The 13,105-nt window shown below is 45.8% G+C and overlaps 1 protein-coding gene across 3 annotated transcripts in view; it reads right to left on the minus strand.

Annotated features, from left to right (window-relative positions):
* Positions 1–317: 317 nt before the first annotated feature.
* fhod3b (formin homology 2 domain containing 3b) overlaps positions 318–13,105 on the minus strand; it is a 64,479-nt gene continuing 51,691 nt past the window's right edge. Inside the window, exons 11-27 of one of the 3 annotated variants that reach the window (XM_053887241.1) lie at positions 12,239–12,346; positions 11,723–11,776; positions 11,356–11,463; positions 10,768–10,902; positions 10,417–10,467; positions 9,271–9,461; positions 8,691–9,200; positions 7,703–8,592; positions 6,445–6,603; positions 5,790–5,972; positions 5,022–5,141; positions 4,369–4,530; positions 3,674–3,864; positions 3,413–3,605; positions 2,097–2,277; positions 1,074–1,235; positions 318–1,007 (exon numbers count right to left, since the gene is read on the minus strand). In XM_053887241.1, the coding sequence (XP_053743216.1) occupies positions 925–1,007; positions 1,074–1,235; positions 2,097–2,277; positions 3,413–3,605; positions 3,674–3,864; positions 4,369–4,530; positions 5,022–5,141; positions 5,790–5,972; positions 6,445–6,603; positions 7,703–8,592; positions 8,691–9,200; positions 9,271–9,461; positions 10,417–10,467; positions 10,768–10,902; positions 11,356–11,463; positions 11,723–11,776; positions 12,239–12,346 (3,481 nt within the window). In that variant the 3' untranslated portion in view covers positions 318–924. The remainder of the gene's footprint in view (positions 1,008–1,073; positions 1,236–2,096; positions 2,278–3,412; positions 3,606–3,673; positions 3,865–4,368; positions 4,531–5,021; positions 5,142–5,789; positions 5,973–6,444; positions 6,604–7,702; positions 8,593–8,690; positions 9,201–9,270; positions 9,462–10,416; positions 10,468–10,767; positions 10,903–11,355; positions 11,464–11,722; positions 11,777–12,238; positions 12,347–13,105) is intronic. The other 2 variants (XM_053887242.1, XM_053887243.1) reach the window with 2 other exon arrangements.

Below are 13,105 nucleotides of genomic sequence, written 5' to 3' on the forward strand. Positions count from 1 at the left end.
CAGAAAAATAACATCTGTCCATGTAAAGTCTGTCGAGGCTGAAACATTGTGAACTGCAGAAGGTGGTGAGATGGTTCATTTCATGGACGGTTTCTGATTAAAAATGGTGCCTGATGCAAATGAGGTGGAACTCTGGGTAAATGAGTTCAACAAAGCACTGTTGTGAGTGCAGGTGTAGTTTTCTCTGGCCTCAGGGGCCACAGTCGCCTCTTCACGTCTGGATCCAGAGGGGTGCGAGCGGCGCCACTGACAAACACCAAACACAGTAAACTTTAATGCTGCGGCTTGTGATTGTTCACGTTTATGTTCAGCGATAAATGGAAGATGAGCAAAGGTGGCCTGAGTGGATTTCTTTTATTCGCAGAAATGTCAAAGACAGTGAAGAGTTGCAGTGCATCATGGGACTTGTATGCCGCTAACAATGGACGTGAGGAAATGGCAGGACACACTCCTCATGAGGGAAGTTTATAACTTTGACTCCAGGTGGATGATCCAGTTTCCGGATTTGACAGTAAGGCAACAGGAAGGGGCAGGGAACTGCCATAAATAAGCCACAACCGTTCCCAAACACAAACTACACACCGGATCAGAGAAGGGCGGAGAGACAGGGGGGTTAGGAGGAGGAGGAAGGGGGGCCGGGGGGGTTCGTCCCTGAAATGTTTTAATAAATACAGGCGTCTCTCAAAGGCACTGGGAGACGCAGCAGCCTCCGACAGCACGACGCAGTGGAGGGTCAGTGGTTTCACATTCTCTTCAGGACCTCAGACGTCCAGAAGGTCTCAGCTGAAGCTTCCTCCAACCCTCCGAGTGCATGTGAGCAATGAAGAGGGAAGCGTCTGCGAGCGTCCGGCGGGGGGAAAGCAGCTTCCTCTCTCTGCCACGGACCAGTTCCAGTTCCAGGTCCAGGCCTGGGTGGTGCTGGGGTCAGGCCGGCACCTCCGACCCGCTGGACAAGCCCAGAGCGCAGGCCTCGTCGGTGGACAGGCTGTCCTTCAGTGTCCGTCTCACTTGGTGGGCGAGAGAGAGCAGGGGTCAGAGCCGCGGCTGGGGAGCGGGAAAGTCACATGACCTACGTGATTTGCGGTTGAGTCTGGAGCGGCGTCTCTCGCGGGGCTGCGTCCGCTGGCTGGGCCCCTGCGTGGCCGAGCGCACGATCCGCTCCATGATCTCGTCGGCCGTGTCGTCCGTGCAGGTGAGAGGGTCGTCCATGGGGCTGCACCACGGGGGGAGGCGGCCTGCACAACAACACAAACAGCTCAAGAGTCCAGTCACAGACCAGCACATAGATAGATATGTCTAATTCTGTTGATTAAGTTTCACAGAAAATTAAAAAATATTTACATTTTTTTTTCTCTCTAAATAAAGAACACAATTTAAATCATTTTAAATGAACATGTTTAAAAAAAAAAACTATATATATATATATAGTAAAAAATAGTTTTTTCATTTAATTACATACATACAGATGTGTACATGTACATACAGTATATATTTCACATAATTTAAAATGTCAATTTTTATATTATATATGTATATAAAATATATACAGTAGAAAATTAATATAATTTGAAATGTAAATTTCGATATATAAATATTTATATTTTTAATAATTTAAATTAAAATCTGTAAAAAAAGTCTGCAAAAAAATGAACATGGCCTCTACATAAAGAACACAATTTTAATCTAAAAAGTTTCTAATAATTTCATTAAATAATTTCAAATGAACATGTTTTTACATTTTTTTATATATATATTTTGTTATTAATGTGTTCATTTTCTAGAGAATTGACACATTTTTAATAATTTAAGAAAAAGTGGGTATATATATATATATTTTATCATATAACATATGTCTCTAAATGATGTCTCTATTCTCTAAAAAAAATGACATATTTTAAATAAAAAAGATATATAACATTTTTGATTAATTCACTTTCACAGAATACTTTTTTTAAAATTGTGTTTCTTCACATTTAGGATTTCGCTGACTCATCCATTCAATTTGAGATAGAAAACTAACAAAACATTGAAATATGAATATGAATTATTGATGGAAATGCTTCTTCTGTGTGTGTGTGTGTGTGTGTGGCAGTGACCTCTGGTGCTGGTGGCCCGGGTGCGGGTGCGCAGCCCGGGGAGCGTGGACGTCTCACTGTCGCCGCCCTGCAGGCCGCTCTTCAGCACGGCCTTCATGTTCTCGTGCTCGGCTGCGTCCTCAGCGGACTGGATGCCCTGCTGTTGACTCTCCTGCGCGTCGGCCGGCGCAAACTTCCCGCTCTGATGACGAGTCACAGTTGTTAGTGCTCAGCATGACTCAGCAAACCTCACTTTGGTTTCAGGCTGTCAGTCAACCACCAGTAAGAATGCAGACGCGCAAGCTTCAGCAACACTCAGGGTTAAATCCTCCGACTGCCTCCAGGAAGCAGCCGCCACACACTTCCTCATTCCTGGCTCTAACTCACAACACAGCCATTAGTCAGGAAGACACACGCCGTCACCCCCTACCTCAACATCATCCTCTTCCTCGCTCTGGAGAGACGGGGGAGGGGAAACACAGCGTTAGAGTCGGGTCCGGTTCTGACTGGGGTCCAGTCTCTCCCACTGCAACCAGCACTGTAAACCTGCTCCTTCACTTCTCAACTAAAGACCTCTGACCTCAGACGGTCAGCTATCGAGGAGGCGCCCCCTGCTGGCGACACCGTGTACTCAACAGTGCCACCTCTCAACAACAAAAGCCGGCGCTTCTAAAAACTAAAAATATATCGTACTCGTGAGACATAAAGACACATTTACCAATACCAAAGGTCAATTTTGTTTCAAAAACATTTCCACAAAATCATCATCTGAAAATGATTAGTAACAATCCAAAATATAACAAAATAAAATGTGCTTGAAAAATAAATATATATAAATAAATAATTAAAAAAAATATTTTTTTTCAGTTGGTTTAAGTCTAAAAAAAGACAAAAATACTTTGAGATGCTACAAAGCAACTGCTGCCTTGTTGAGGTTCACCTGTTTAAAAAAAGTGGCCTCCTCTGAAGTGGAATGGAGCCAGGAAAGACAGTTCAATTTCGGCTTGAAAACTGGGTCAGTGTGTCCTGCCAAACTGGGAGGTGTTAATGAATTAAGGCGCAATCACGTCGGCATTCTCTCTCAACTTGGATTCATTCTGCATTCAGCCTTTTATTTAGTCATCACAGTAGAAGGCTTCCTTGTAAACTCAACTGTTCCTGAAACAAAGACTGGTGATATATACACTCTGTCAGAGTGAGAAACACATTCCCAACAGAAGAAGTGCGCTGCGCCCCCTGCTGGCCGGATCATAGCCCTCTATTCTGCACGGTTCATGTGTCCGTCAGTGAAGGTGTGTGGTATTTTTTTCCATAAACCCGACGTGGGGGCGACTCACATCTGTGATGAGTTTCCCTCGGGTCTTGTTGCGCTCGCGGTGGTTGGCCCTCTTCTGTTTCTGCTGCAGCACGCGCTCCCTGGTGGTGCGATACTCCAGGGCAAACTCACTCAGGATCTTGCTGAAGCGGTGGATGCTGACCTCGCGCACGGCGTAGATGGGATGGCCCAGGAACAGCAGGAAGGCGTGGAACCTGCAGAAGCCAAGCAGAACATGAGCTCACCGTCGGCCAAACTTAAGGATCTGTGGCGACAGCCGGACCTGTTGATGATCCGCCGGTGCACCGTCTTCAGGATGATGATCCTCTCTGCGCAGTCCTTCAAGAAGTCGGCCATCTTCTGCTTCAGAGCCGGCTTCATCTCGTGCTTGGCCACCACCTTCAGGTGATCCCAGGAGGCCTTGCACCGCCGCTCCATCTGGGCCAGGTTGTCTTGAAGCTGGTCGAAGTCCACCTGAGCACAGCCGGATCAGAACCGTCAGCAGGCAGGGTCGGCCAGTGCTTTTCAACCTGCTCTAGCCACGGCAGCCTTGGTTCATTGAACAAAATCCCAGAGCTCACCACCAAAGGAACCTGGGCCAGAGCGCACTTCAGCTTAAAGTCCTATAGAAAATCCCTATTCTTCTTTGAACTCTTCACATTTTGGAGCACATTTATTTTGCTGTGCATTTAGTTTTTCACCGACTTTTAAACCACAAAGCAAACTTTGACAGTCCACGAGTATCAATAAAGTTTTGAGTGAGACACGTCACGTTAGCTCTGTTAGCTCCTCAACACCTTCTCATTGTCATGATTTAATGTCATCATATTGCCCACCTCTCTCTCCGGACACATGAGGTGAAACTGGATCATTTTCCCACGGCTCACCTGACACTCTCTCACGGCACAGGAGTGTGCAGCGGCACCCCGGTTGAGAAACGCTGGGGTCGGGGCAACAAGCTGCAGTGCAGCGCCTCACCTTGGTCAGACGGGTGATGGCTCCGATCTCTGAGTACAGGTCCGTGCTGTCGGGAAACTTCTCCACCACGATGGAGCAGGTGTGGTGCAGCAGGGACTGCTTGTGGACCGTGTCCTTCACCTCGGGGACTTTCTCCAGGTAGCTGAGCTCAAAGCCTTTGGCCTGTGAGAACAAACCGCAGCAGACTCCTAAATTTGCCCAGAATTTCCTTCCTACAGCTCAGGACATATTAACAGCCATTATCAGGAACTACAATCTACCATCTGATAGAAACCTGCTCCTTGTTCTTTTGCCAGTGTTTAATAGCTTCCTTTAACAATACAAATGACGCTGTAAATGACCAAAACTCCTTGTTTTCATATGTTTCCCTTCTGCATGTTTGGCTTTCGGAGTCGCACCCAAGGTCAGGGCGACGCTCCACAACCAAACAAGCGTCCAGAAAAGGCAGTTTCCTCCCTCGCTTGTCAACCCAGCAGCCTCCAAAAAATGCACCCTTCAATTTAGCTGGACTCTCTGGTGCAGACAGCCGGGCAGCACATTCTTCCACACACAGAGTCCACTGTTGTCCTTGAAAAATAATGATGTTGCCGGGGGAGGAGGACGGGTGTGGAGGACAGCGAGGGAGCCAACTGAGAGGCTGTAAAGTGACTCACATTAGTGCCGTTCAGGAAATTGCCGATGGCTAGCAACGTCGTCAAGATGTAGCGCAGTGTTTTGTTTTTCTCCAGTTGGTCCATCCCTTCTTTAAGGTCCTGCAGAGGCTCAGCTGCTTCCTGAAGGTAAGAGTTGTAAATACAGTGAGGTCAGTTTTACATCTTGAAGAGCGTTTTTACAAAAGTGCAGCACAAAATGAGCAACCCTCAGCCTGGACTCAGCAGGTCAAGCTATGAAACCTTTCTCTCAGACTTATGGATCATCAATTGACACTCCACTATACTTTTATTCATTTTGTCTCTCTTGTTTTTTCTTGAGTTGGGTATTTTTTTTCTTTTCTTTTAAAAATCAATTTAGAAAAAATAAAGACTGTACATACATATATATATATATATATATATATATATATATATATATATATATATATATATATATATATATATATATATATACACAGTATATATATTATTAAAATAGTGAACTATTCTGTTTGTATGAATAAAGTAGACACCTGGGGAAATATTCATATCGATGTATCAGAATAGCAACGATACTATCACTACTGACATAAAAATCCAGTTAATGTCCGGTCATTTCTCACATATCAGAACCAGTCCAACAGGAAGAGCAGCTTAAGCTGGACTTAAGAGTTTTTGGCTGAAATTTACAACCAGACATCAAAGCAGACGTGCAGGGCAGTGAACCGGATCCCACCTTACGATGGCATAAATAACACATGGTGCAAGGGAACAGGAAGCAGCACTCACCTTCTCCAAAAGCTCATAGTCCATCTTGAAGGCCCACAGCTGCAGCCGAGCCGACAGCTCGGTGATGGAGGAGAGAGTGAGGAGGAACTGCTCGGCGCTGCCCAGGGGCACGTCTGGGTTCACCAGCTGAGCCTCCTGGATCCTCTGCTTCTCTTCCTCCGTGGGGATCATGGTCAGGATTTTCTGCAGAAGAGGAAAAGGGAAGCAAAGATAGTCTCTCTCTGAGACACACTGGCATAACGCGCCACAGACCGGGAAGGGAAATAAACTTCATCAAACTTTTCAAACTGTGTTCATGTGATGCAATTATAGAGGTCTCGTACGCGTGTTTGACAGCTGAACTCCTGACCTGGCTTTTATTGTCTGGCTGTGAGAACATCCATACTGTAGACAGGAACTCTCCGCTGGGATCTTTCGGAGTAGCTCTGAAAGCCGCGTGTTATATAATACCGAGGGGATGCAGCGTAAATCTACATCGGCTGGTGCCGACTCTTTGAAATGTCGACTGCAGAAATCAAACAAGGAGGAGAATCTATCGAAGGTTTGCATGCTCACTGGGATTCATTAAAACCCATCCACCGAGGCAGAAACCAAGATTGTCACGTGGTTAGAGATGAACTTCACTTGACGTTGGTGAACTTCTGACATCATTTACCTCAATGCCCTCTTTGTTCAGCGCGTACTCGTCGAAGTTGAGGATGGCTGTTTTGATGGTGCGAGGCGGCGGGAGGACGGTCAGACCGATGTTGATGGCGTTGCTTCGTTTGGAGTCCAGCACGATTATCTCCTGCCGTTTACCATCAACTGCCGCTTTCTAGGAAATGAAAAACACCAGAATGAAGCCCTCCACATATTGTTTGCAGTCCAAACGGAAGAAATTATTAAACTTGTTCTGCTAGTAATTTTCTTAAAAAATGAAGTCAATAAAACGTACATTTCAGAAAATAAAGACAGTATGTATGTTCCTAAAAATAACCAAGTTGAATTTAAAATAAACTTATGTCAACCTGCCACTGCCAGCACTAACAATCACGAGCTATAACTAGTTAGCTTAAGATTTAAAATGACATTTATCTCACCCATTGAGGAATATGGGGAAACAGATAAAGGAGTTTTCATCGTTGCAAAACAAATGCTAAGCGATGTTTGTTGGGACTGTTGTGCTAGCGCTCATAGCTAGCATGAATTAGCACGAACGTAGCCGGTTAGGTTGAGCGACAGGACGAACTCCGAATCACATAACTCGTTTAAATATAAAAATCGTCATGAAGCAATCTCAAAAAACGAGCAGGATTTTTAGTTTCGTCTTAAAGACGGGTTTGCGTTAAGTTTCCGTTTCTGCCGCTTGTCATTTCGTGTTTGTGGGCGGGGACAATGGAGAGCCAACCAACAGAAAATGACTAGACTAAAAAGAACCGCTTTCATTGGTCAATGGAGTCCGTCTTCAAGCACGTGATTGGTCAGTACCTAGTGACGATTTACATCTGATTTTCCAATAGAAAATATCAAAGTTAAGTATAAAACGCTCACACCAAAGTGGCACTTTTTCTTTTCTTCAATAACAGTCAAACAGTTAAATTAATGTTGGTATGGTACATGATTAAAGTTTTTTTTGTCATATCAAAATCAATTAAAAAATAATACTATCTAAGTCATATGCAGTTATTAGTTCATATTTATATGCCCAGTAAAATTATATATGAAATAATAATTAAATACAACACGTGTAATATCAAATTAAAAAAACGAAAAATGGAATTCTCTTCAACATGAAAATAAGATCATAAAACGCAAACTCACAGTATGTCAAATTTCCGAGGGTTATGCTCAGGGCTAAATGTAAATCAATGAACCAAGCATTGAGACATGCAACACGTCTCTCAGGTTGAAGCCACAGTCGCGTCTCAATATACCTTTGTGACTGGCATCTCCTTGGATTTGGACTCGAACAGCTGCTCCAGTTTTGATGTGTCCAGTTTCAGCGGCTCCAGTTTCGACCATAAAGACTCTTTACACAGTTTATGACTCTTGCACTCGACAGGTCGCACCTCGTTCCAAAACAGTCGAATGGTCTTCTTCTTCTTCTGAAACAGTGGTCCGTCTCCTCGGCTTAGCTGCGGTGAAGGAGGGGGGATCATGAACGGTGGAGGAGGGGGCATCATCTTGGCCAAAGGTGGTGGCGGGGGGCATCCGAAGAGAGGAGGAGGTGGCGGGAGAGATGCTTTACACAGCGGAGGGGGAGGTGGCAGCAACAGATCGCCAGCCCCCACCAGGTTGTCCATGTCCAAAATGTCCAAGTCGTCCTCCTCCCTCAGGTCTGTGAAGTCCATCTCCTTGATGCGCAGCTCCCTGGGCGAGGCCATCAGCTGATCCCAGATGTGGTCCGACTCTTTCTTCACCACCGACAAAACGGCAGATTTGTCATGCAGCAGCTGCTCCTTGGAGGCCTCCACCTCATGGGGAGACGTCAGCCCTTTAACCAAGTCGCCGAACTTCTCAGCGACTGCGCGGACACTTCCCTGATTGTCCAGATGCTCAACCTCCACCTTCTTCACATTGTCCTCTCTAGCCTGTCGGTGAGCCTCCAGCGTGGAGATTCGGCTGGCCAGACTCGCCACGGACGAGTCAGCCACCTCGGAGCTCTTCTCACAGGTGAAGAGTTCTTTCGCCGTCTCCTCGCCAGCCTCTTCGTCCTCGCTGCTCTTCTGGGCGTACAGCATGTCCAGCATGAAGCGCTTGTTGTCCAGGAGTTTGTTGCATTGGTCAGTTACATCACCATCGCTATTGCACTGGGTCCACTGGCCTGTTGTTATGGAGACAACGTGTGAGACACGAGGTTGCGAAGGCAAGTTTTAGACTGACGACGTTGACTAGAGTATTTTCAGGAGTAAAACTCAGTACCTGTCTCGATCTCGTTGGTGAGCTTCTCCTCCCGCTCCTCTCTCTCCAGGGTGCTACTGGTGGAGGAGATACTGGAGGCCGAACAGTTGTCCTTCTCGTTCACTTCTTCATTCTGTCTCTCCTTTTCACTCAGCAGTACGCTCTCTTCCACATCAGTCGCCTGCTCTGTTTCAGAGTCCTCAACCTTCATACCTACGTCCACCTTCACTGAGTCCACCTCTGCGTCTTTGACCCTCTCGTCCATCTCTCCTTCACTCCTAAACTGTCGCCGTTCCTTCACACTCTCCTCAACTTCTTCCTTCTCCCCGTCTCCCTCAGTCTCCTCTGACACAACATTCTGCTGGGACGGAGCGTGGACCTCCCCCGGGTCCGTCGGCGCCTCGGTCCCAGGCTGTTCCTTCTTTGGCTCTGAGCGAAATGTCGGGGAACATTCTGATGCTGTCAGCGCCGGCGCTGCACTTTTGCTTCTGGTCTGCGGGTCAAGGCTCTGCTCTGAGATGAGTTCCTTTCCTGGGAGAGACACCAAAGCATCTAGTTCCATGAAGGCTCACGTGATTTCATACCAAAAACCCTCACTTACCTGATTTCTGGCGAGGACCGCTGATTGTGTCGCCGTGAGCGACGACAGGTGAGGGAGTCACACATCGCGACGTTGACCGGCTGGAGGGATTAGAGCTCAAACACAGAGTGATCTCCGTCCGTCCTCTGGTCGGCACCCTGGGCCGCTCTCGCTCAAACTCCTGAGCTGCAAGCCGCTCCACCGCCTTGTACCTGTCCAACACAATCAAAGAGCTGCTAGTCACTGAACAGCCAGTGGGGTGGGGGCCACCTTTCCCAGAACAAATGGACCCGGGGCCCATTCAAGTCATAGAACTGATTCATGACTCTTGATTTCATCTGTGTTCAACAACCATTTTCAATTTGCACATAAACAAACCAAAACCTTGTGAAATGCTATGAAACCACATGATCATCGCAGAGATATTTGTCATCGAAAAGCCCAACCAGCAGCAGAACCAGGAGCAAGTCATAGCCATCAAATTTACTTAAGAAAAAAAGGAACAAAAGCAAACTGTTGACAAAATTGGAAAAACTGAACAAAATTCTGAATAAAATAATATAATACGAGCATGTCTAAATATCATAAAATAAAAAATAAATATTTTATTTAAACTCCAAAAAAACATACGAGTAAAGTGTAAATGTAAGTATCGCCATAAATGTTCTCATTAATTTTCAAAACTGCTTCGATGAACAGTTTGTTTGTTTGCATTTTTTCTTTTCAAGAACTCCTCCATAGTTGGATTTGCAGCTGTCACGGCAATTCAGTGACACACTACTGCCACCATACGTGGCAAGTGTAGCGTCTCGCGGCTCTCACGGCACAAAGGTGTAAAACAAAAAAACATTTAGCAGCCCTCTAGGAGGCGCACGCGGCCCAACCATGGCCCCCAGCCCTACAGTGAGAGTGAGTTTTCACATGTAAAAGGCAGAACGACAACATTAGCCTGGTGCTCAAACACAATTACACACTTGTCCTTTAAACTTTGTCACATCTTAATGGTAGACAGGCCTCGTGGGGCCTCGGCACCCATAACTCAGCTGGAGTGTGGCTTCGCTTCATCTGCTAGCAATTCCAGGGGATCTCCGTGACTTTGGGGTCCGTCTCTGGCACTTTACCACGATGGAAGTTTCGTGTGAACTCAGGAAACAAATGTGAACTCACCTTTCTTCTCTGGCTTGTTTGGCTTCCTCCCTCTTCTCCACCGCCTCTTGACTGAGACAGACAGAAGCCAGGAGTGAGCGTCAGGGGTAGGATTTAGGGCTTATATTCACAGTATATTTAGGCTCCATATGAGTGTTTGCTTTAACATGGACATAGAATCTGATTCTGTCATAGGAATATATGCCGTGGAGCTAGAATAAGCAAAGCCGTAATGAAGCGCATTAGATCAGATCACACCTTTACTGGGAATACTTATTCATTTTGGCCACAGCCGTGCTGACAAGAGAAGTCAGCTTCCCCCGGTTTAAAAAAAGCCGCTTTTCAGTTTCACATGCCTTAAATAAAACCTACTTGAAGCGGTTTCTCTCCTCCGTTTCAATCCTCTGCAGACGCTCCTCTCGTTCCGCACGTCTTCTCTCTCTTTCCGCAGCCAGAGACTCCTGATGCTGTCGGTACGAGGAGGTCAGCAAACCTCCGACGGAAGATCTGCGAGAGAAAAGCACAAAACTGTGAGTCAAGAGTAGGAAAAGACGGAAAAGTGGAGGTGCCACCGAAGCTGTCCATCCACACACAAGTCACAATACGAACCTTCGGACTGGACCTTAAAATGACACTAACATCAACCGATTAGAAAGAAGTACTGGTTTCCACAAAAAATCCAATAGAATTCCGTAACATAAAAATACATAGTGATTCTGCTGAGGTTCTCATAACTCCGCCGCCATCTTGTGACGTCACTGCAGGTACAGAACACAGGCGCGCTGCGCTGTGGAAGTAGCAGCAATATCAGCCAATAAGAGATCAAGAATCAAGCAGTGGCAGCGGAAAACTGCAGAAGGATTCACTGCTTCTGTGAGTCAAAGAGGCCATGATGTAATGTGTATCAAAACCTGTTGAGTACATTAAAAAATACCAATGTATTGGATGACGTCTTCGCACCTGTCTGGTTTAGGTTCCGGTGTGTATGTTGCTGAGCTGGTGAAGCGATGAAGGGCTGAGGGAGGAGGCTGGGCTCTCCCAGGGTAGGGGGCGCCATTGGATACCACTCTGTTGAAGAAAGTGGAACCTCGGTCACTGTCCACCATGAGACACGGTGTGAGGAATGGAGAACCGCAGTTACACTTGAAGCTACGCTTTAATCCGCAGCACCAAAGCAACCAAAAGCAGTTGGGAAAATCATTCAAAATCCAACAGCTTTTTGCCATGCAAGCAAACGCCGCAGAATATGGGCTCGGTGGAACGACGGGGAGGCTTGCACGAGAAAGCAGCGAAGCTTCAAATCCTGCAACACTTCACATATTCTTACCTCTCAGCCCAACAAGGCTTTTGAACAGATGGAGGAGAGTGTGATTCTGTCAGACTGAAGGTGGCGTGGAAAGAAAGAAAAGGTCAGATTCCGATCGAACATTTTCATTTTGACTAAAGAAGTTTTCTTGCCCAAAACTGCTTCCTGTGCAGCCACAACCAAAGCTAAACAAACTATAATGCCTTCTAAATGACGGCTACTATCAGTCAGGGATCACAGGACTCTATTGGGGTTGAATATTTTCCAAACATGGAGGACACTATACAGTGTGTTTATGTTGTCTTGAAGAGTTGTTAGCACAGGGAACACACACGCTGGGATGAAGAGACACCAGGAGGATCTGAAGCACATTGGGAGCTGGGTGTTGAAGTGGAGGTATTCCCTCTGCCCTTTAGGGTCACTGAGGTTCAAGATCAGCCAAGCTAACACCAAACACATGCTTGCTCAAGAGCCATGGAAGGAATTAACGTGGAGGAAGTCCAGATTCAAAACACTGCACTAGCAAACCTCTTATACCTGTGTTCAACTTCTACTGAGGACTGAGTGACTGGATGACTCTCATCATCTGCCTCTTCCTCTTCATCCTCCTCTTCCTCCTCCCCTTCATCCTCCTCTTCCTCATCTCTGTGTTAAGGGGGTGGGTTGAGGGTTGAAAGGAGGAGGAAGGCAGGCAAATTGAAAACATGCATGAGGGCCAGAGAAGCGAGAGAAAACAGAGAAACCACTCAGTTGCTTGTTAAAATCAGATAAGTGTGATCAAGACAGAAACATTAGAACATGGAGGAGAGGTTCGCAGAGGACGACTCGGACTGAAACCTTCAAACAAATCACTCGCAGCTCATTATTTACAGTGTCCTCGCAAACCACTGGATTTCATTTCCAACATGAAAGACTTTGACAGGGCTTTCATTTGGAGTCTTGAATTCTTGTGAGCTGGTCACATGATCAGCTCAGCCGTGGAGAGAAGTTCAGTAGATATGCTATTTATTGATGAGCCACGTACATGTTTTGACAAGGAGAAAAAACGGAGCTTGTTATGGACGTTTACGTTTCCCATCCATCATGCAGCACTTAACAGAGGTTTGTGTCGTGGTGGCAGCAGCCCACACAAGGAGGCCCTCGTTGGCTTGTCTGTTCTTTTGCTTCTGTATTGGTGTATTTACTTTCTTGACTTGATTTTAAGCAGCCTTTTTCATTGTATCATATCAATATTAAAATATGAATGATGCATGATAAAACTGCTGTAATTTGTAAATACAAAGGACAAATAAAAAATGACTCATTTGAGTATATATTCTAATTCACTACACACACCATCATTTGTTTGTGTACACATATTTTGATATATTAATTTACAGATGAATTTTGTTGTTTGAATTTTAT

The sequence above is a fragment of the Synchiropus splendidus genome, chromosome 15 (genome assembly GCF_027744825.2).
Source record: "Synchiropus splendidus isolate RoL2022-P1 chromosome 15, RoL_Sspl_1.0, whole genome shotgun sequence".
NCBI lineage: Eukaryota > Metazoa > Chordata > Actinopteri > Syngnathiformes > Callionymidae > Synchiropus > Synchiropus splendidus.